This window comes from Megalops cyprinoides, chromosome 19 (genome assembly GCF_013368585.1).
Source record: "Megalops cyprinoides isolate fMegCyp1 chromosome 19, fMegCyp1.pri, whole genome shotgun sequence".
In the NCBI taxonomy this organism is placed as follows: domain Eukaryota; kingdom Metazoa; phylum Chordata; class Actinopteri; order Elopiformes; family Megalopidae; genus Megalops; species Megalops cyprinoides.
This window is the reverse complement of record NC_050601.1, coordinates 22,017,475-22,038,624: the sequence shown is the minus strand read 5'-3', so window position 1 is coordinate 22,038,624 and position 21,150 is coordinate 22,017,475. Positions and strand designations below refer to the sequence as shown.

The 21,150-nt window shown below is 41.4% G+C and overlaps 3 protein-coding genes across 3 annotated transcripts; all 3 read left to right on the top strand.

The window, feature by feature from the left end:
• The first annotated feature begins 1,411 nt into the window (after nt 1–1,411).
• On the top strand, nt 1,412–8,975 carry LOC118794779 (AP-1 complex subunit mu-2). The gene is made up of 12 exons (XM_036553045.1): nt 1,412–1,619; nt 2,769–2,925; nt 3,694–3,761; nt 4,713–4,843; nt 5,014–5,161; nt 5,380–5,506; nt 5,964–6,106; nt 6,231–6,302; nt 6,885–7,043; nt 7,866–7,991; nt 8,246–8,321; nt 8,621–8,975. The coding sequence occupies exons 1-12, from the start codon at nt 1,578–1,580 to the stop codon at nt 8,644–8,646; spliced, it is 1,275 nt and encodes a 424-aa protein (XP_036408938.1). The 5' UTR covers nt 1,412–1,577; the 3' UTR covers nt 8,647–8,975.
• Nucleotides 8,976–10,033: 1,058 nt separating this feature from the next.
• On the top strand, nt 10,034–11,117 carry LOC118795095 (cyclin-dependent kinase 4 inhibitor D-like). The gene is made up of 2 exons (XM_036553454.1): nt 10,034–10,174; nt 10,726–11,117. Exons 1-2 carry the CDS (start codon nt 10,034–10,036, stop codon nt 11,095–11,097), a joined length of 513 nt encoding a protein of 170 aa, XP_036409347.1. The 3' UTR covers nt 11,098–11,117.
• Nucleotides 11,118–13,214: 2,097 nt separating this feature from the next.
• spc24 (SPC24 component of NDC80 kinetochore complex) lies at nt 13,215–16,955 on the top strand. Its single transcript, XM_036553594.1, has 6 exons — nt 13,215–13,285; nt 13,781–13,960; nt 14,135–14,279; nt 15,061–15,165; nt 16,053–16,129; nt 16,849–16,955. The coding sequence occupies exons 2-6, from the start codon at nt 13,789–13,791 to the stop codon at nt 16,953–16,955; spliced, it is 606 nt and encodes a 201-aa protein (XP_036409487.1). The 5' UTR covers nt 13,215–13,285; nt 13,781–13,788.
• The last annotated feature ends 4,195 nt before the right edge of the window (nt 16,956–21,150 follow it).

Here is a 21,150-nt window from a genome sequence, read left to right as displayed (position 1 = left end):
CAGAGACTTTCTACTCAACACTGTAAAAACAGCATGTAAACCAGCCATGCCAGTCTTGATCAGAGAGACCAGGAAGGACAAAACAGTATGTGAAGGAGATTGAAAAAAAATATTAATCAAGATATGGAATTCTGTAGTAAACATAAAAGTATAAATAAATGATGGTTGCTTTTCCTATCATCATGTTATCCAGGGGGATCTGAAGATAATGTATAGGGGAAGGTTATTCCTTTCAACTTATGAAAGTTCAAGGGCAAAATCGGCCTGCTCAACCTGGCTTAGGTTTGCACCAACAGTTTGATTCCAAAAATACTACTTTTTATATCTCTGATGGTCAGAATTGCTCTGCTGGTTTGGGGAATAACATTTTGTGATATTGTGTCTTGGGTTAATACAAAACTGAAAAATTATCCTTATCGTTAAAATATACATCAACCATTGAAATGTATCACTAAAAATTTATCATTAAAATATACATTACTGCACTAGTTAAGCGAATTACGTTTTGGGGTATTATGTCTTGGGTTAATACAAAACCAAAAATGATTCTTATCATTAAAATACACATGGATACAGCCTCAAACATCCTCAGCCAATATGTTTAGCGTGCTCACCTCAAAAGAGTTCATCTGGACCTTTGGCTGTCTGCATTTATCTGATTATCTCTGTAGTTATACCCCACAGTTAAACTGTATATGTGTGATTCGATTTTGAACTGCTTTCCCACCACTGAATATAAGCCTTTCTGTCTCGTGTTTATTTATGATAGCTTCTGAGAATCGCTGAGATATGTTTTAGAGGATCTACCTGAAATTGAATAGATTAATCAAAGCTGCTCTGATGTAAAAAAAAATCTCTATATTTATATGTGCTTGAACTGTACATTATAAAACGGAAGAGCGTATGACCAACGCACCCACAACGCACAAGGTCAAAATACACACCGATAAATTAACCTATCGCGCCCCCGCGTGGCGACATTGCGACACTGACACCATAATTTAAGGGCGTAGTACGTTTTCTTGTTTTTACCAACATTTCGATTAATTCGGTTCTGGACGTGCTGCATTGCAAGTAATTATACTAATTCTGAAGTATGGATGTTAAGTCAGTCATAATAACACACGCTAAAATAACCGAGGAAATAAGGCAAACAACCGTTTATAAAAATCCACCGTTCGAATACATCTGCTGCCAATCTAATAAAGCATGTTCGTTGGCAACAAACAAAATATTTGTTTCACCAATCACCGTGATGTATTTTTGTGTTACTGAATTTGGTATACTGTTAACTTTAAAATAAAATCATATATCTGCCTCTTGCGATGTGCGTCGGCTACCTTCAACGCTTTTTCCCGTGGCCCAGGTGAGTGCAGAGGCAGAAATGAATGTTTTACCTGCACCCCGATGACGTTGGCACACCACCGCTCCGGAACAAGGAAACAACGGAATACATGGGCACATTAAACAATTAAACTTTCAACAGCTTTGTGAGGAAATGATACATATCTGAAAACTTAAGTGTTTTTACTGTATGTGACAAAGTTTTAACTGACTCCTTTTTATTACTACTGACCATGTCTGCCTCGGCCGTGTTCGTGCTCGATGTGAAAGGAAAGGTAAGGACAGTGTTTATACGTGTTGCCAAATTGATATGGGTACGCGTTTCGCCTACACCACTTCAGCCTGAGCTTTCCATTCTGCTTTTTAAACCACAGTCATGAATTAGTTATTTTGTCCTTAGCGGGGGTGCGTGTCTGTTTCTTGACAGCTGAAATTCAACGATTCGATTGTATGTGGTCCAAAGGCAAATACAGAACCTGCAGAGCAAGTTCCAAGGGCTCTCCTTTAGAACCTGTGGAACCAGTTCCAAATACCGACCACTGTGGACACACGACATCTGATACATCGATTTTATTGGATTATTTCCCCTTTTAGTTATGTGTTGTATCTCATGTACCTTTTCGCATTGTAATTGTTTGTTGTTGACGAAAAAACCCGAATCACGGGGGTTCTAAAACACAGTGATTCTGGGTGCGTGAGGGGAATTACCTGTGTGATGGAAATTCATCTTAAACAAAGTAGCCATGATATCCTTGTATGAAGAGCCCTGACAACACCCAGGTCCACGACACTAAAGAGACCATGGAGCTATTACGCCCTTGACAATGGCAAACATTTGAAATTGGGTGTGGCAGGTGAATCAATACCACTTAGATTATGAGCAGATTCACACACTTCTGGATAGTTCCTTCAGTTAGTTCCTTCAGTTGATATTCAGAGTGCACTACACCAGTGCTATGCCCACTCTATAGCATGTACAGAGAACAGAGAATCTCTGCAGAGTCTGTTTGGCATTGATACTCCTGAAAAACAAGCCTGTTATTAATTTCATTATCGGATACCCTCATGGTTGCATGTCCAGTTCCCTGACCATTTTACTCCACATCTGTGCGAAAGGTGTCAGTTTCAGATGGCAGTGGAGCTGACTAAAGATGTGGGGGAGCTTAGAATTTCAACCCAATTTCCAGTCTTGAAGACCTTAGTTCCTCTGCTGTATTTGAGTTAGTTCTCTGGATTTGGTCCAAGTTGTTGGGGCCGAGGGACAGTGGTAGACCAACACTCCTGTTGCTTCTCAGTGTCCAGTGCCTGGATATCCCCAAATGAGCCCCAGACTACGTTAGAGTGCCTGGTTTCCACCTCTGCCCCCTCTCCCCATCCCCCCAGTCTTCACTGAACTCCCCCTCTCCCTTTTCCCAAATCCACAGGTGCTGATCTGTCGCAACTACAAGGGGGATGTAGACATGACGGAGATCGACCATTTCCTGCCCCTTCTCTTGCAACAGGAAGAGGAGGGGCTTCTCTGTCCTGTCATCACTCATGGAAATGTTCACTTCCTCTGGATAAAGCACAGCAATCTCTACTGTATCCTTTTGTTTGTCTTTTTCCTACTGTTCATATAATAAATACTGGTATAATAATATAAAGTAATCAACAAGAAGTCCTGTATGAAAATGTTTCAAAGCTGCATTCGTGTTAGTAAAACAGCAATGTTTTTCTGTCAACAGTTTTAGCTAATAGCTGCCCCTTAACCAAATTTTGAGCAGCTGTTTCAGTGGCACTCAATTCGTTTTTCTGGGCCTTAAAAAAGTTCACTGAACAACTATTTAACGTTACTCAATGAAGCTGACTATATTGTATGTAATATAGGACAGAGTAATTTATCAACAATTTAAGGTTCACACCTGAACAGAGGTAATGGTAAGACCTACCTTTACTGGTACCCTCCCAACTTGCACTTTTGCTTCAAAAGGGACGAACAGCAGATACCTATCCAGGGATGTCAAATCTACATCAGTATTCAGTTAAAAGGTCAATCAAAGTCAAGTAAAGATCACCTTAGCTGGAGTGATACCTACATATGCAGAGATGCCCAGAAGCAGGGCTAGGAAACATGGGTTTGGGACACTTGCAGAATTGTGTGGCAGGTTGGAACTGTAGTCTCGGTAGGGTGTTGTAGCAGAGTTACCTTTGATCTTATTGACCACAGTGTTATAATGGATAAATAAACCTTGCAGTGCTATTTAAGGACAACCTTAGGAGGTCAACAGGGTGACCAAATGGTTTTGACTGGCTGTCTGGCGCAACAGATTTGAAGTCTCTTTGTGAACCTTGACATAGCCCACAATGCAGTGGTGGCCACAACTAATAAGAATGCCAACGCTTCTTTAATCTACGCCTTCCTGTACAAACTGGTGGAGGTGAGTCATGGGTACCAAATATGTTATCCCCTCTTTTTTAGAATGTTCATTAATGCTAAGATGTGTCCTATTTAATTTAGATTAATAATGCAGCAATAGCACTTCAGTCATTAGTGCATGGTTTCTGATTGTCTGAGTAAGTTGATGAATTCTGATGTATTATTCTCAAAAGCATTATGGAAAGTACACAGTGTGACTGGTCGTTGCAAATGTCTTTGAGTTCATAAGCTAGTTGCACTAGGCTGAGCAATATGATTAAGGCTAATAGTGGGTCATTCAACAAGTTCATGCAGGTCAAAGTTTATGGAAGCTTACATTTGACCTTTGTTTTTTGTTACGGTATGAATGAAATATTAGACTCTAAAAGACAGTGTAATCACCTGATCTTCTTTAGGTGTTTTATCTATGTTAGCCTTGTTTTCTGATGGAAGAGTGAGAAATAGTTGTATAATCCATGTGGTTTGGTGTTTTATGGGTGTCTGTGTGGACGTGTGTGTGCGTGCCTACACATGTGTATGTGTGTGTATGTGCCTGCATTTGCCTGTACATGTGTGTGCATATAAAATCACACATTTGTCTCTTCTTGTCCTTCTTGTGCCTCATTTTTGCCTTATCTTTGATAAATGTAATCTGTGAATGTTGCTCTGTTGTTGTTACTGTATGTAAGCCTAACGCTAAATGAATTTTTATGCAAATGGACAATATAGATGTTATTCCTTATATTCTTGTGTGTGCGTGCCTGTTTGTTTATGTGTGCATATGTGTGTATGTTTCTGTGTGTGTGTGTGTGTGTGTCTGTGCATGTATGTATGCCTGATTGTATGAATGTGTGTATTGTGTATTCCTGTTTGTGTGCACGTATATGGGTGTGTGTCCATGTGTGTGTTCACATGTGTGTGCATGTGTGCATGCATGTATGTATGTGTGTATTCATGTGTGTGTGCATGGCAGGTGTTCACAGAGTACTTCAAAGAGCTGGAGGAGGAGAGCATTCAGGATAACTTTGTCATCATCTACGAGCTGCTGGACGAGCTGATGGACTTCGGCTTCCCCCAGACCACCGACAGCAAGATCCTGCAGGAGTGAGTCCAGACTCCTCAGCCTATACGAACACACACACACACACCACGCAACGCGCAGTACGCAGAAACCACAGGCGTGTTGTGAGGAACACAGGTGTGCTTTGCTAGGCAGTGGTGTACTGTATGCCTCAGAATGTTTACTGTGAATGACGGACTGGGCCACACTGCAGGTACATCACCCAGGAGGGCAACAAGCTGGAGGTGGCCAAGAGCAAGGTGCCCACCACGGTTACCAACGCAGTGTCCTGGAGGTCAGAGGGCATCAAGTACAAGAAGAATGAGGTCTTCATTGATGTCATTGAATCCATTAACGTGCTGGTGAGTTTAAGGGGTACAGAAATCCATGAGTAAATAAAAAATCACTGTTGAAAGTGTACACTTTTTAATTAACTAGTTGAGATTACCTTGTTGATCTGGGTGTGTTAGTTCTTGTGTCATGAACTAATCTGTGAATCGGTGAATATTGTCACCATTTCAGCTGAAAACGGGAAAACACTCGTGCCTGAATCGGTTGAACTTTGCTTACCTGTGAACAGGTAAACGCCAATGGAAATGTGATGAGCAGCGACATTGTGGGCAGCATCAAGCTGAAGACCATGCTGTCCGGGATGCCAGAGCTGCGTCTGGGACTCAACGACCGCGTGCTGTTCTCTCTCACTGGCCGTAAGTGTCCCTCCAACGCGGCAACCACGTCTCTCTAAGACTCCTATGTCTCTACCATCTCCTCTTTCCTTGTCAGAGCTGTTCAGTGTACCACACTCAGACTTTGTATTAAAAGGTTAAAAGCAAGGGTGCTATTGCATGTACTTTTCATATACACACACTGCCTTTGTGTTTTTGGAATACGATTCACTGTGAACATTAAGACTTTACTCTGTGTATTGCTATGAAGATCAACATAAAGCATTTTGAACATTTTTCTTTAGCAGGGAAACAGTTCCAATACTTGCATGCTTACATTATGTTTATTGTTCCTGTTTAACAAGGAGTATGAATAGAGGGTATTGTATGCAAGACATTTTGATGCGTTGTTCCTCCCTGGCGATTTTTCTGTTGTTTGATCTCTGTGTGTGTGTGTGTGTGTGTGTGTGTGTGTGTGTGTGTGTGTGTGTGTGTCCAGGGGACAGGGGGAAGTCGGTGATGATGGAGGACGTCAAGTTCCACCAGTGCGTGCGCCTGTCCCGGTTCGAGAACGACCGCACCATCTCCTTCATCCCACCCGACGGGGAGTCGGAGCTCATGTCCTACCGCATCAACACTCACGTGAGCCAGACCTCCCCCCTCCCGCCTGCCCACGCAGCCAGTCCCACGCATCCATGTTACCGTGCCACTCAAATGACTGTTTACTCCTGTGACCCTGTCAACGGGTTCTGTGCTGTCGTTGCAGGTGAAGCCCCTGATCTGGATCGAGTCGGTCATTGAGAGGTTCTCTCACAGTCGAGTGGAGATCATGGTAAAGGTAGGAAATGCTTGGGCTGTCTGGGCCTCACTGCTTTTACAACACATTCTTTATTTTACAGTTATTATCGTTATTGAATGTATGAGCTGGAAAGAGCACAGTTTTACATTACATTATTGTCATTTAGCACATGCTCTTATCCAGCACAACTTACATAGGTTACAGTTTATACAGCTGGATATTTACTGAGGAAATTGGGGTGCAATTAATGAGGCAGTGCCCCAGAGGGGAACTGAAGCAGCAACCTCTATGTTATAGGTCCTACTACCACTTCAACAATCAACCATAAGCAAACGTTATGCTTTGTGACACCTGACATTTAAAATGGAACATGTTTAATATACATGGATTCATTGCGTCACACATTGTAAAGGTCTGCAGGTGTTTCTGACCAATTTATAAAGTAGCAATGCTGTGCTCATAAAGGGGCTATACATGCTTTGTGAAGATTTGTGTGGTAATATAAGGTGTGACACAGTTCATTAAAGCCCACTTGATTCCAGGCAAAAGGAAATCGAGGAGCTAGGGACACATAGTGTAAATCTGTCCATGAGGGTAACTTCGATATTCACTTGCTTGCAGGCAAGGGGCCAGTTCAAAAAGCAGTCCGTGGCCAATAACGTAGAGATTAATGTGCCAGTGCCCAGCGATGCAGACTCCCCCAAATTCAAGACCAGCACGGGCCACGCCAAATATGTTCCAGAGAAGAACCTGGTGGTGTGGACCATCAAGTCTTTCCCAGTAAGTGCACAGGTTCACACAACCACACTGCCAGTGTTTTGTGTGGGGACTCTGAAATAAGGTAGAGTTTTGTGAGGTAATCATCATGAGGGCAGTTTGCATGCCCACGATCCCCGAGAGCCTGCAGTAAAATATGTGGTGGTATCAGATGCTGAAGGGCTGAAACAGAGCTGTTCATTGCTAAAACCAGACAAGGGTCGATAATGCTCGGATGCACCTATTCGCTGTGAGCGTTGTGTTTTTCCAATGGTACAATCTTTAGAATCTGTGTTGCTTCCATTGTGAAAAAACAGGTTGTGTTACATCACAAGAGGTTCGAAGTGGGCTTGTTTTTTGTGTGATAGCTGCTATTTGTCTCTGTTTTAATGCTCTTTGCCAAACTGAGTATTGAGTTTCTCCTTTTGGCTGAGCCTGGAGGAGGTGGCCGTGGAAAAGCAGTGTCCCTCACTGACTGATCCAGACAACCGTGGTGGAGATGCGCCTATCCTACATACAGCATTCACTCTGCTGTGTATCAGAGGCCTGCATTCATCTCATTTCAGCATTCCTGCATGGCCACAACAGGTGTTGCAGGGAGTCAAACTTCATGTAACATAATTGGTGATTCCAGACTGGGCAAAATGGGAGAAAGTGTAAAGAAAATCCTCAAAAAAGTCTCCACCTCCAAACAGTGCTTGTTCAGTCTGTGTTCAGTTTTATTTCGGACCATTCCTGCTTTGCCATGTGGTTCTCTTTTTTGTTATTTTTCTCTGCTGCCCTCTGGTCTCACTCTCCCTCCCTGACACATATACAGACAGACATCACATCTCTTCCTCTCTTCAGGGGGGGAAGGAGTACCTCATGCGCGCCCACTTTGGGCTTCCCAGCGTGGAGAACGAGGAGGCTGAGGGGAAGCCACCCATCACTGTCAACTTCGAGATCCCCTACTTTACTGTGTCTGGGATACAGGTGTGTGTGTGTGTGTGTGTGTGTGTGTGTGTGTGTGTGTGTGTGTGTGTGTGTGTATGCATGTGTGTTTGTGTACGTTCGTAGCTGAGTGGTAACTCATTAAAAGTGAAAGCACATTTTACTGGGACTAAATAGTTATTAATCTCACCAGTCTAATGAAAAAAGAAAAAAATGTTTCCTGTGGTTCAGAATGCAATAGAATTTGCACAAACAGTCCACTTGAATGACTGACCACAACTTTTTTTTTTTTCAAGGTGCGCTATATGAAAATTATAGAGAAGAGTGGCTACCAGGCCTTGCCCTGGGTCAGGTACATCACAAAGAGTGGAGGTATGGCATTTCTTACCATATGTTTCCGTTACTCTCTCTTCTAAACTACAATCAATCCCAAATGCATGAGTGAAACATCAGCTCTGATTATGACATTGTACAGCAAGTCTGGCCAACAAAATCAGTGAAAAAAAAATATTTTTGTCACTCTGTGAGAGAAACAGATAAAACAAAACAATAATGAGACTATACAATTATAAGCAAGTATAGTTTTTGAACTCGCCCAATTTTCAGACTGTTAAATAGAACTCATTCTCAACCTTGCCATCATCGTTATTTTCCTTCCTCGTTTCATTCAGATTACCAGCTGCGGACCAACACCTAGATCTGCTGCCTGCCTAATCCCAGACCTCTTCTCCTCAGTCACCAAACACAGAAGTGATTGAGAAATTTCTGCACCAGTCAGCTGGCTCCAGTCTGAATTGCCTTGGTTCTCACTTAGTCACAGCAGGGAAATGTCAAAGCACTATTCTGCAAATTATCCCCTATTCTAATTTCTAGAATGCAAATGAGTTTTAAGATATTTGATAAATTTAGGCTACTTATATTTCCATATAAATTATTTTTGCAAACACTTGTTATGTGGAAGTTGTCTTTTAAAAAAACAGGGCCTTGTTTTTATTCAGTGCTGTACTTAAGGCAGTCCTATTTTACATATTGGAAGCTCCTATGGGTTATGCAAGGTTGGAATCTTCACTACTGTTTTACATAAAAGCTGACTCTTTAAAATAGCTTTTATGGTACACTTTTTAAATAAGTCATACTATTTTATCATCTATTTTCTCTGTTCTGAAGCAAAGGAACTCGAGCTTTAAATACTTTTTGTTTCCAATTTTTTTTTTTTTTTCCAAAAAGCTGAAAAGAATGAATAAATTATTTCATTGTATCCTCTAACTATCTACCTTTTCGGGTGCCGGGTATGACATTGTGCAATCGAGCTAACTGTCAATTTAACTATGACACTGTAACCCGCCTTTTTTGCATACATTTGACGTTTACTACTACTACAGCGGAGGAGAATGAATGAAAATGAACTCAAAATACAACTATCGTCGAATAGCCCGCCTTCTACGGCATACTTCTCATTGGTGGAGTATGGGCGTTACCACGGTGACACTGTAGCAACCTAGGAATCCCTCCACCCCTTTTACCAAATATGGAGTTGCAATACCCGTTCGGTGGATTCCGATTGGTTCAGTGGTGTCTCTCGAGTGTTCCTCAGATTGTGGTTGGGTTTAACCCCTAGCTGGTATCTCAGCGCGCAAATTAAAAGTCTTCAACAACCGGCTCTGCAATTGAAGTCTGCTAAATATTTTGGTTTGTGGTTTATTTGAAATGTTGTTTACTCGGACTGAGAAACCAAAAGGGAGAGGAAAAAATAACGGCCGAGGTACAACGAACAAAGCTGGTAAAATATAGTTCGCTAGATAAATGGCAGTCGATCTATTTCCATGTTTTTGAAAAAGTATTTCCTAGTTAGTCTCGAGATAGCGAACTGAAATAACAGAAGCGCGTTTCATTTAAGCTGAGTAGGGAGCTATCGATTGAATGCAAGCGAACAAACAAAATTGACAAAGCTGAATTAAACGAAGTCTGGACATCTGTGGATAAATGTCCGGTTGACGAACAGTGAGACGAAGACAACTACATTAATCTTTTGAATTATTGAAAAAGGAGAACTCGAATCGATTTAGACAAACAAATCCACAGCTATGGTTCTGAGCGAAAGGGATGCCGGCAAGAATTTGAGCACAGCCGCAGCGAGAGGAAAGGTGCAGGAGGTACGGAGGATGCTGGAGGAACATCGCGTACATCCTGACACAGTGAACGAATTCGGCAAGACCGCTCTTCAGGTACGTCAGTGTTAGAATTCCGCCCCAATTTATACGTCCTTGTAAATAATCGAGAAAGACGATTGGTTGTCCCCGTTCGTATGTGGCTTTCATTGCTTGCAGTTTAATATAATAGTTCGCTAGCTGCAATTGTCAGTAGCCTCCATATTATATTTATAGATATTGGTATTATACCAGCTAAAATGTTGTAGCTAACTAGCTTGTAGACGTGCCTTCCAGCGCGGACTTAAGCATTAAGGTAGGCTACACGTCCCTCTAGTTGGCTACAATGTTTCATAGGAGCTCGTGCCGTAGGGAGGTGTCCATCCAGGTGAAACTATTTAAGTTTTCAGTGACAGTGTATTGTGGAAATAACTGAACAATTGCGTAGATAGCTGGCTATATCCTACAAAGCAGCATTCGTGGTGGTGAATCAATTCATGCAATAAACAACCTAATGACTTAACTGCGACAGCTGTTACTGCGTGTGCTTCGGTTTGCAGCATTTATTGGTAGTTCTAGGGTGAAAACAAACAGGATACAGTGATCGTGCGTTCTTCCTCTAAATCCAGGTGATGATGATGGGCAGCACCAACGTCGCGTGTCTACTGCTGGAGCATGGCGCCAATGCAAACGTGCAGGACCGCCACGGTGTCACGCCAGCACACGACGCAGCTCGGACCGGATTCGTGGACACGCTGCGAGTTCTGGTGGAGTTCGGAGCGTCCGTCAACACGCCAGACAACGCCGGAGCTCTGCCCATCCACATAGCCATCCGAGAGGGCCACACCGACGTGGTGGAGTTTCTGGCGCCCCGTTCCAACCTGAGTCACCAAGACACGAGTGGGGACACGGCTTTGGACGTCGCCCGCGCCGCGCGAATTCCCCACGTAGTGGAACTGCTTGAACGCCAGATGGAGTCCAGCCTTAAGTTTCAGGCTTAGACGCCCTCAGTCTTTGAGACAGTCACCCGGATATTATTACTATCCTCTTCTGGCCTAATGTTTCATGCTACGAAAGAATATTAAGTATTCATAGTCCTAAAGTTGTGTAAGATTTAAATTAATTTATGTTTCAGAGGAAGCATCCTTAAACATATGAATTTAACTTTTTCTCTTTTTTTTTGCACAGAAGTTAACACTTTTCTTAGGGCCTACGTAATGCAATTTATCTTGATATTAAGACCATTTTGTGTATGCTAGGGATGAATTTCTAGTTCTTGTTACCAGGGAGTTTGCAAGCCATGCTTATGATTACGAAAATTCTTTATACATTTTTTTAAACATTACTCACATTTTCGGAAGGCTTTGTGCATTTGATGTCTTGCATTTTTAAACCTTTATGAAATTCCGTCAATGAGAGTATTCAAGAAGCGTAACTTGCACCCTCACAGCTGTGCTCCAAAAGAAATATGATTCAGGCAAACCACAAATTTGGTCAGGTTAACATTCCAGCAATGTACATGTACATTCCATGTTCATTTGAACGATCAGGAAATGTTTCTGTGTTTAAACAGTACTGCCATCCACCTCGAAGGTTCATGACAGGAGCATGTCCCATACATGCTCTTAAAGTGACAGCTGACCTGACAGTGTTTCCATATTTTGCTAATGAAGCTAGAGGCATAGTGGAAATGTTAACCTGACCAAATATAGTTACAATAAATCCGTTTTCTTTTGGAGTATAATAGTCTTATCATTTTTAGTTTGTGTGATGTTGGTGAAACCATTTGCAAAGTAACATTGGGTTGTGTATATATATATATATATATATATATATATTCTGCCTCTTTGGTTTATGTTTATGAATGGACATGATCTGTGGTTAATTAAAATAATCCATGTCTGTGATGTAGGTACATAGTTTGTTGAGAATTATATTCTTTATTAATTGTATATAATGTTTTAAAAATCTATTATTTATTAAGATATTGTCATGAATTATACATATGTTGAAGTACACTATATTTAAAATGTTATTTGGTTAAAAAAAAAACAAGAAAAATGTATAGGCATCACTGTATAGGATTTCACTTGAATATTTATTGTTTGAAGGACAAATAAACCGTTAGACTCCACTAAACTCTGTATCCTGTTTAAGGTTTGAATAACAAACTTGGTTTTGCTCTTTGACCTTTTTCTCTTTTGAATGGAACATAGGACTCCAAAGGTCTTTCCCATTTCCACTACAATCTTCAAATCTTAGTGGTACTGTTACGTTATATACACAGACCACAGTGCCCCAACATACAAATCTCACAACTGAAGTCACAATGAAGAAACTTTGACAGTATGAGCTCAGGCGCTATATACAACACTGTATAAAATGCTCTTGGTTCACATCACTAAGCCTCTACTCAGCTGAACACCTGAGTGCTTTGTTTTGAATTTTGAATAACAAATTTAAGCAAGTACTGTCTTACATTTTTATGGTTACATTGTGGTCTTATTCAGCAGTGCTCATCAATCAAAAAGAGGTCGTGACCGATTTCTATGATATTTCATCAATAATCCTGATGGCAGGTCACTTGGAAAAGATGCTACTTTATGAAAATAACTTATATGCTGTTGGTATCTAAAAATCACAAGGGAAGGGACACCAGTGTTCACACTTCCCATTGTTTTAGAAGCTTTTAGCTCGCAAAAATTTTAACTTGAGGATAATTTACATTATGCAACAACTTCTGTTACGATAGTCTTTCTTAACCAAAGTTTCATAAACATCGTTTGGTTTGAGCGGGCACAGCCCTCTGTAGTTACGGTAGCGCCATCTTGTGGCAATATGGGCTCATTGTCTTACTGCGCTTCAGCTCAGCGGCGGCCAAGAACCCGTTTTAGGTGGCCGAAATGAAGGCCTAACTAAAAATACATTAAATACGATAACGTTCTACATAAAAACTGATTACGTGTGTATTAACTACCTTGTTTAAAACAACGAAATCAAATTACATATAATTAAATTTGTTTTGAACTGAGCTTGTTTTGAATTTTTGTTTCATTAAGTAGATATTTTGACAAGCTTTTATTTGGATTCCTCAGTACGTCAAAGGCGGGTTTAGGAAGGCAGGTTTGAATTTTCCAAACGAGACTTTCTGTTTTGAGTTGGAAAAGCAACTTTATTAGCAGGCCTTGGGTAAGTTATGCTCCCTGGAGCTAATTTATTTATTGTGAAATGAAGCTAGGTGTTTCGCATTGTATCAATAGTTACCGATATCGCTACCATATAACAATAAGCTGCGTAACGTTGTATTAGCGGGCGTGTTGACAATGGGACAGCTACACTAGCTAGCCAACTGTGTGTGCCTAGTCGACCTGCCGGACTACCGTTTGTAGAGCTTGTATTTTTAAGCAAGCTTTGTGTAAAATTTCACAATACCTCTCTCGATCGGCGTTTTAAATCAACGACATGACATCTTGCTTGCTGTTTTGTAACTAGCATGCTGGCTTTTCTTATAGCTAACTTTAAAACTAACTAGGTACCTAGCGACTAGCCGGCTTGTTAGCTATCTTCATATCACTACATCGTTAATGCTGGTATTTGTCTGTGATAAACAGTTGACTAAATCATTGCTTATCTTCGCACAGAACGTCCACAAATTCTTGTCTCCGGGTGTTGCGTTTGCGGCAGACAGGACTATGGTGTCACTGGACAAGGGATTCCAGGACCTGGAGGAGACGGGGGAGGCGTTGGTCCAGCTGATCAAAAGCAGCAAAGCCGAGCATGACTTGCGAGCAATAAGAGAGGAGCACCTACTCCTGTTCGACCGCCACATCAACACAAAGAAAACCACCACTCAGCTTTTAAGCGGTAAAATTGACATTCTTTAATTGTTAACATTCACCAACGCCTTAGCAGGTGCACCCTTACCAGAGCATTTTGAAAACATCAGCGCGACGTCAGTTACCTACTCTAGCTTGACCTTGTGAAGTTTGTTGGTCAGGTGAGCGTTTCACCAGATAGCTTCCCCCCCTGTCTCTTCAGATCTGATGCATGCAGAGGAGAAGGTGGGTCAGAAGCTGCTGACCTTGGAAGGACAGAAGAGTGAGGCGGCGAGGGAGCTGGAGAGTATGGAGCAGGACCTGCAGCACAGCGTGGCCAGGAGCCAGACCATGGACGCAGAACTGCAGTATCCTTCCCCGACCGTCACCCCCGGCTTGGCTGGGGCTCTGTGGGGCCGACACCTGCCACTCATTACATTACATTATTGTCATTTAGCGGATGCTCTTATCCAGAGCGACTTACATAGGTTACAGTTTTTGCATGTTATCCGTTTATACAGCTGGGTATTTACTGAGGCAATTCTGGGTTAAGTGCCTTGCCCAAAGGTACAGCAGCAGTGCCTGAGTGGGGAATCAAACCAGCAACCTTTCAGCTACAAACCCTGCTCCTTAGCACTGCGCCACACTGCTACCCGTCAGTCGAGGCTAAAATGCCTGAATTGCCTTGAAGATGAACAGGAATCTGACAGTTTCTCATATTTTGTACAGCTGTCCTGGTGTTTATATTCATCATTAGATTTTTGGTAATGTTATAAAGAAGTTGAGGCAGGGCAGTCTGAGCGTGTTATTCAGTAAGTATTTGAAAAAAAGTTCATAGAAGACATTGTATCATTTCTGAAATCATGCCTTTTAACAAGGCCTGTCATCAAACTGTTTTAACAAGGCCTTCATTTTCCTGGGTGCTGGCACAGATCAGGGCTTATTACATAGCGAAGCTCTCCTGGCCATGAATTGAAAATGAAAGGGTATTTTGAAGTTGGAATTGAACCAAACTTTTTGAACTGAGCTGATTATATTGTCAGTTCTTGATGGGGCCCTGTGTTGTGTTTTGTAAATGGATATCACCACGCCTGAACCTGTAGTATGAGCTGTCCTTTCAAGTGTTGGAGCACTTAACGCATGCGCCAGGTTCCTGCAGAGGGAGCTAGAGAGTTTGAGAGACTCAGAACGGGAGATCCAGACCCTGCAGGAGGAAGTGGACGAAGACACAACGGAGATCATCCCTTCTGCCATGTATGGAGACAACAGTGCACTTGCCTTGCGATCAGTGCACCTATACCATGCGCTAGCAATACTACACTCAGTGTTCCAACCACACTACGCTAAATGCACCAACTGAATTACAGTCTCTAAACACACCATCATTTTTACATCACTTTACATTGTCATTTAGCAGACACAATTTACATAGGTTGCAATTACAAGTATCCATGTATACAGCTGGATATTTACTGAGGCAACTCTAGGTTAAGTACCTTGCCCAAGGGTACAGCAGCAGCGCCCCAGCGGAGAATCCACCCAGCAACCTTTCAGTTACAAGCCCTGCTCCTTACCACCATGCTACACTGCCCCCCTAAGAAACATGTGTAAGCATGTTTAAACCCCCCCCCCCGTCTTGATAGCACTGCTGCCATCCAGCACATAACTCCGCTGACGCACTAACACCTGCCTAGCACATAAAAAAAGTGCTGTACTGTGATGCTGCCATTGCTTGCATTAGAGCTGAATATCCGCAATAATGAAGTTAAACTGTCCCCATATTGTTGTGTGTTACACTGATTTTACATCTTATTGCTTCACACCAGTCAGAACGTGGCAGTATTTTAACATGGAATGCATTTACAGTCTTTGAATGTGTTGCTTGCTGATTCCTGTTTTAATGTTGATATACAGTATATATATGTAATGTGTGTGTGTACATGTGCACCTTATTATATACAGAGAATGTTCTATAATTTGTAAAGCACTCTGGATAAGCGTGTCTGAAATGACAAATTAAAAATCTAGAGCATGGAAAAGTGTAATAAGGATGACAACCGATGAAAGACTGAATAATAGTAATAAAGTGCTGGAGGGTTAGTGTAACACATTGGTTGTGTTTTGCTATTTTGTTTTTGCAGATACCTGGCTCAGCTCTACTACAAGGTGACTAAGATTAAGTGGGAACATGACAGTGAACCGGGCATTCTGAAAGGAGGTATGCTCTGCTCTCTGGCCACCCTATCCAAACACCGCTTTATTAGCAAGAGCATGTTGGTTAATTCATTATATTATCATTAATTATTATTATAAACACGTACAGCACCTTTCATACAACAAAATGCAGCCCATATTGTTTACCTATCTGTGAAGCAGTAAGAAAGATGTCAAAATTAAATAATAAAGCTGAGAAAACAATGAACTAAGTATGCTGATAGTCTGAAAAAAAATGAATAAAACGGTACACAAGCATTAGTAATAAAAAATGCATGCATTGTATAAAACAAGATCAATAAGAGACATTTGCACTGGAGCACCTGTTCAGCACGTTTTAACTGTCATTGAAAAGGGAGGGGTTTGGCAAAGGTGAATTCAACTGCCAAGCACTAATCCTGGATGACAGCTTTATTCATCTGTTCAACGGACACCCGGCTCCAGGGTTACTGAGTCTCACACATTGTTCATTGAAACAGCTGGACCATTCTGTGCAGCGTTTTGGGTTCAGCCTGTTGCTCAAGGACACAACAGCTGTTTGTCAGTACCAACCAGGAATCAAACCTGGTCAGGGAACGTCTTCTGTGGTCATTTTGTGAAGGTTTTAGTTCAGAACCCTTTTTTACTATACAGAGTGGTCGGGGTTGTGATTAAGCGTTGGTAAGCTGATCCTGGATCTGTCAGTGTGGGGGTCGGAGGCTTTAATTTTTGCATTTCCCACAGTGCACTACGGAGAGGACCTCACCACTCCCATCAATGTCGACACCTCCACGCAGTCCAAGTGCGCCGTTAGCGACTACCTCTGGAGCTTCGTCAGCACAGAGTGGTAGAGCAGGGGAGGGGGTGGGGAGAGTGTTACGTTGTCTGTCAGCTGTCCGTGTCTGTTCTCTTCTGTTGTATTATTGTTTTTGTAAGGAGGAATAAATTCTTTCAATGTGTGGGTGTGTGAGGGCCTGTGTGCAGTTTCAGTCTCAGTATGATGTTGGTTTTGGTTATAGATGCTTTGGGCTTGGGAAAAGATGGGCTGTTTACAAGAAAATACGAATATACAATTCATTTTTTCATTCCTGCTCTGCCTGATACAACTGATCAAGTAGTGAGTTTTTCTGTAAACCATATCATTTAATTTGGCCACTAGGTGTCCCCATAAACCAAATGTTTCTTGGTCTTGCTTGAACTCTAACTCATCATACACACCTATAACAAATGCTTTCTCTCATTCCTGCAACCAGAATTACATTAGTCACAACTTTCATAGGGCTCTCCTGCCTATGTTGCTGTAATATGTAAATTACCAAATAATTTTATTTTTCCTCCAAATGAGCCTGCTGTATGGTGATGGGCACATAAAATACAATAAAGAAACACAAAAACAGGAAGTACATAAAGTGTGGTGTAAAGCCTTTTCCAGTATGAGCAGTGTACAAAAAACGTGCAGCAGTGTAAAACCTAGGTCAGACTTCACTGGCTTTGTAAGACTGCAGAAATAGATTTACAGGCAAGGGTAAAACAGGAAGATTTAGTTAGATGTATTAAAATTAAGGTCAGTCAGCTGCAGTGATTGTATGCATAACGCTACAGGCCCAAAGCTTAATGCGCTCCCCACTCCACGGTCCAATTCAGTGCCAAAAAGGGAAGCTTAAGAATTTTATTTGAGATTATTTATGATTGTGATCTGTTCTTCAAAAATTAAACTTTTGTGCCATCCCCTTTCTTTAAAAAGTGGAAATGTACAGTTCCCTCCATATTTATTAATGTCCCTGAATGTCAAAACATGTACATATTGGATTGTTCCAGTTAAAGTGAGAGGGCCTTCCCTTTGGAGGGGAGGGGAGGGGGGGGGGATTTTGCCCTCTGGCAAAATTGCAGTAGGTCCTTGAAGTCTTTTTGTTTTCATCTGTTAATTGCTTTTTGGAGAGTCATGATTATTTGAGTGTGTTGATGTCTGGAGATTCAGAAAACCAGTTGGAAACATTTATTTCTTGCTCAGTTAATCATTTGGGTGACTGCCTTGGATCATTGTTATACAGGAATGTCCATCATTCACTCATGTTTGCACTTCTTGGCAGAGGAAACCTGGTTTTTGGTTTTCCTGGTACATGCTGGAGTTCATAAGTCCATCTATCTTAACAAGGTCTCCAGGACCCATAGATGCAAGGCAACCCCCAAACATGATAATCTCCCCATATTTTACTGTGGGTGTTTTTTTTTTTCTCAATGTAAGCCTTATCTTTTCACACCAAACATAAAGTTTATGAGCATGTCCAAAAAGCTCAGTTTTTTCTTTAATCTGCTACTTAGGCACGCTTCCATGGGTGATCCTTTACAGCCATATTCCAACTTGCAGAACTTAATGAGCATTTATCTACAGTCTTCAGAGACCTCTCTGACCTTAGTCATGATAGCGAACATGACTAATGAAGCTCTTCCATTAAAATGTCCAATAAACAGATTATTGGTGTGGATTTGTTTTCAGAATGAATTGGCTGCTGGAAATTTGTAATCTGCACTGTAGGCAGTGACATGTAGTGATAAGGGGCAGGGCTTGTGACAAAAGTTGCCTGTTTGTTTCCAAATTATAAGTGGGTGACATGTAAACATTGCAATTGATGCAAGTTGCTTTGGATAAAAGCGTCTGCTAAGCAAATGAAATTTAGTAAGAGATAATAGTTTATAGACATTTCCTGTGATAGCCACATCTAGACATATTTGCGTTTCTTGAGCCGATGATGAGGACCAAAACAACTTTGCATAGTCACATTCGCGTGTTTGTTTCTTTTTTTGGTTTTGCAAATGACTCATTTACCGGTACCACTGCACTTCACAGATTTTTTTGTTTGCCTCAGCCGCTGCGGGTTGTGGTGGGGAGCCTACGTCCTGCAGAGCGAGGGTATGTTTCACTTTAAAAGCCGAACCGATGCGGCCTTTCGGCTCGTGCGAGTTGGCGTGTCGCGTTTTTCCCGGATGCAGGGCGCGAGCCCCCCCTGTCCCGCGTGCTCTACATCTGTCGCCCATTGGGCGCGCGCGCCTGCCTCGCGGTCGCACGGTCGCAGCGCGTGTGGTGCGCTTCACGATCTTTTCCATCGCTTTGAATGCGCCGTGTGGTCGTGGTGTTGCATACCGGCAAATAGTGAAGCACGACAAGACATGCTTCTAATGCCTTATCACTGTTCTGTTAACCGCTGCCCTATTTCACCACGTCAGACTCATACAGTATCGTAATTTATGCATGTTTCAGAAGACGTCCTTTGAAAGGAAATAAGCTTGAGTTTAATATTAATTTAGTAAAAGAATCGACAGCACAAATGTGCATTTCAATGTAGCTGAAGAGGAGAATTTTATTGTCCGTATATTAAATTTGTTTGCAGCCACAATAGCATACTAATTCAAATGTACGTTGTTTTTTTATTATTACAGTTGTCCATGCTTTTCATTTAAAGTGTTTGCTACATCAGATTTGTGAAAGCTGTCATGGGTGGTTTCATTATGGTCGTCTTGGGATCTTGGAGCATAATACTTTGCCTCAGCGTCTCAGCAGGTTTTTGTTAATCAACATAACAAATTGACCTATTTTTCCTGTGAAATGAATTAACTATAAATATGTATTGGGTATGTCTTTCACGCAGGATAGCTCAGGTCATTTCTTGTCAATAATGAAAAATGTTAATCAGTTTCAAGTGACACGACAAACTGGTAAGCAAGAAGGCAAGAAGTCATAGTTTAAAAAGCTAACCTTTTCCTTGAAACAGTGTAATTATTATGCTTTCTATTATTATTATTATTATTAGTAGTAGTAGTAGTAGTAGTAGCTTCACAAAGGAAAACATTTTTCCCATCATTGGCTAATTTATTTTAAAGTCAGTATGGACATATTTACATTGCATTGTAGTCCCTTGGAGTGATTTCACTGTATCATCTGCCTGGAAGCAATAATACATATAACTGAAACCCTGCCAAGCCACAGAAAATGTAGATGGGCATTTCTGTTATTTTCCATACAGCTATTGAAGACATGCACAATTTGCTAGTCACTCTCAAGAATGTCGGTTTCACCAAAATATGTGGCCGCATCACCATCAAGTCACGATAACTTTGATAAGGACAAAGGGCACCATCAGCCCCTTACATAGTGGTGTGGTAATTAGCGTTTATATGTAAGTGCAATGCAACATCCCCTGCAGCTTCTGTGTTATACATTACATATGTTACAACCTCTGTTGATATATCTGACCCAGAAACTAGAGATTAAAAGAAAGAATTCACTAAATCTAGTACAACAGATCTAATGTGCACTTGGACAGAGGACAGATGCATACTGTAGTCTTGCAATTTAACGAAGCAGCACATGGGACTACTTAGATGGGAGGGTGGTGTTTTTTTTTTTTTTTTTGTAAAGGGAATGCTTTTACTCTGCCTTTTGTCACTGTAAAGTAAGTAGAGCAATGTCCTTAACTCATGTAAATGGAAGGTAGGCTTCCTGTCACAGTTCTGAAACCCCCCTACCACTTTCTCTGTGATCTCACTCTCTCCCCCTTGCATGCGCAAACAACCAAACACACACACACACACACACACACCACATGCAACTTCTTAGCAGATCAGAGGTGAGAACTGGGGAGAAACAGTGAGCCTAGTGCAATACATCTCGCCTAAATGAAAAAGTGGTCCGTTTGAAGATGATTAAGCTAGTGAAATGGAGAATTAATTGTTTTTAGGTATGTATTCAGGTATGTTTAAACCGTGTGTATTTCAGACTCTGGCAATTAAAACAGTGGACCACAACTTGCAGCTTCTTCAGCAACAGCAAATAAATGAAAATAGAGTACAGTTCAATGTTCCATTGAAAATCCAAAAATGCTTCATTGTATCCTTGTGGGATAGTGTCAAGTGTAAGCGACCAAACAGTGCTCTTTAAACAAAATTAATTTTATTCTTCCAAAAGGCATAAAAAAACATTTTGACCAAAGGCACATAACTTAACAAACATTTCAAACAACCATTCATCATGAAAATACATTTTGATAA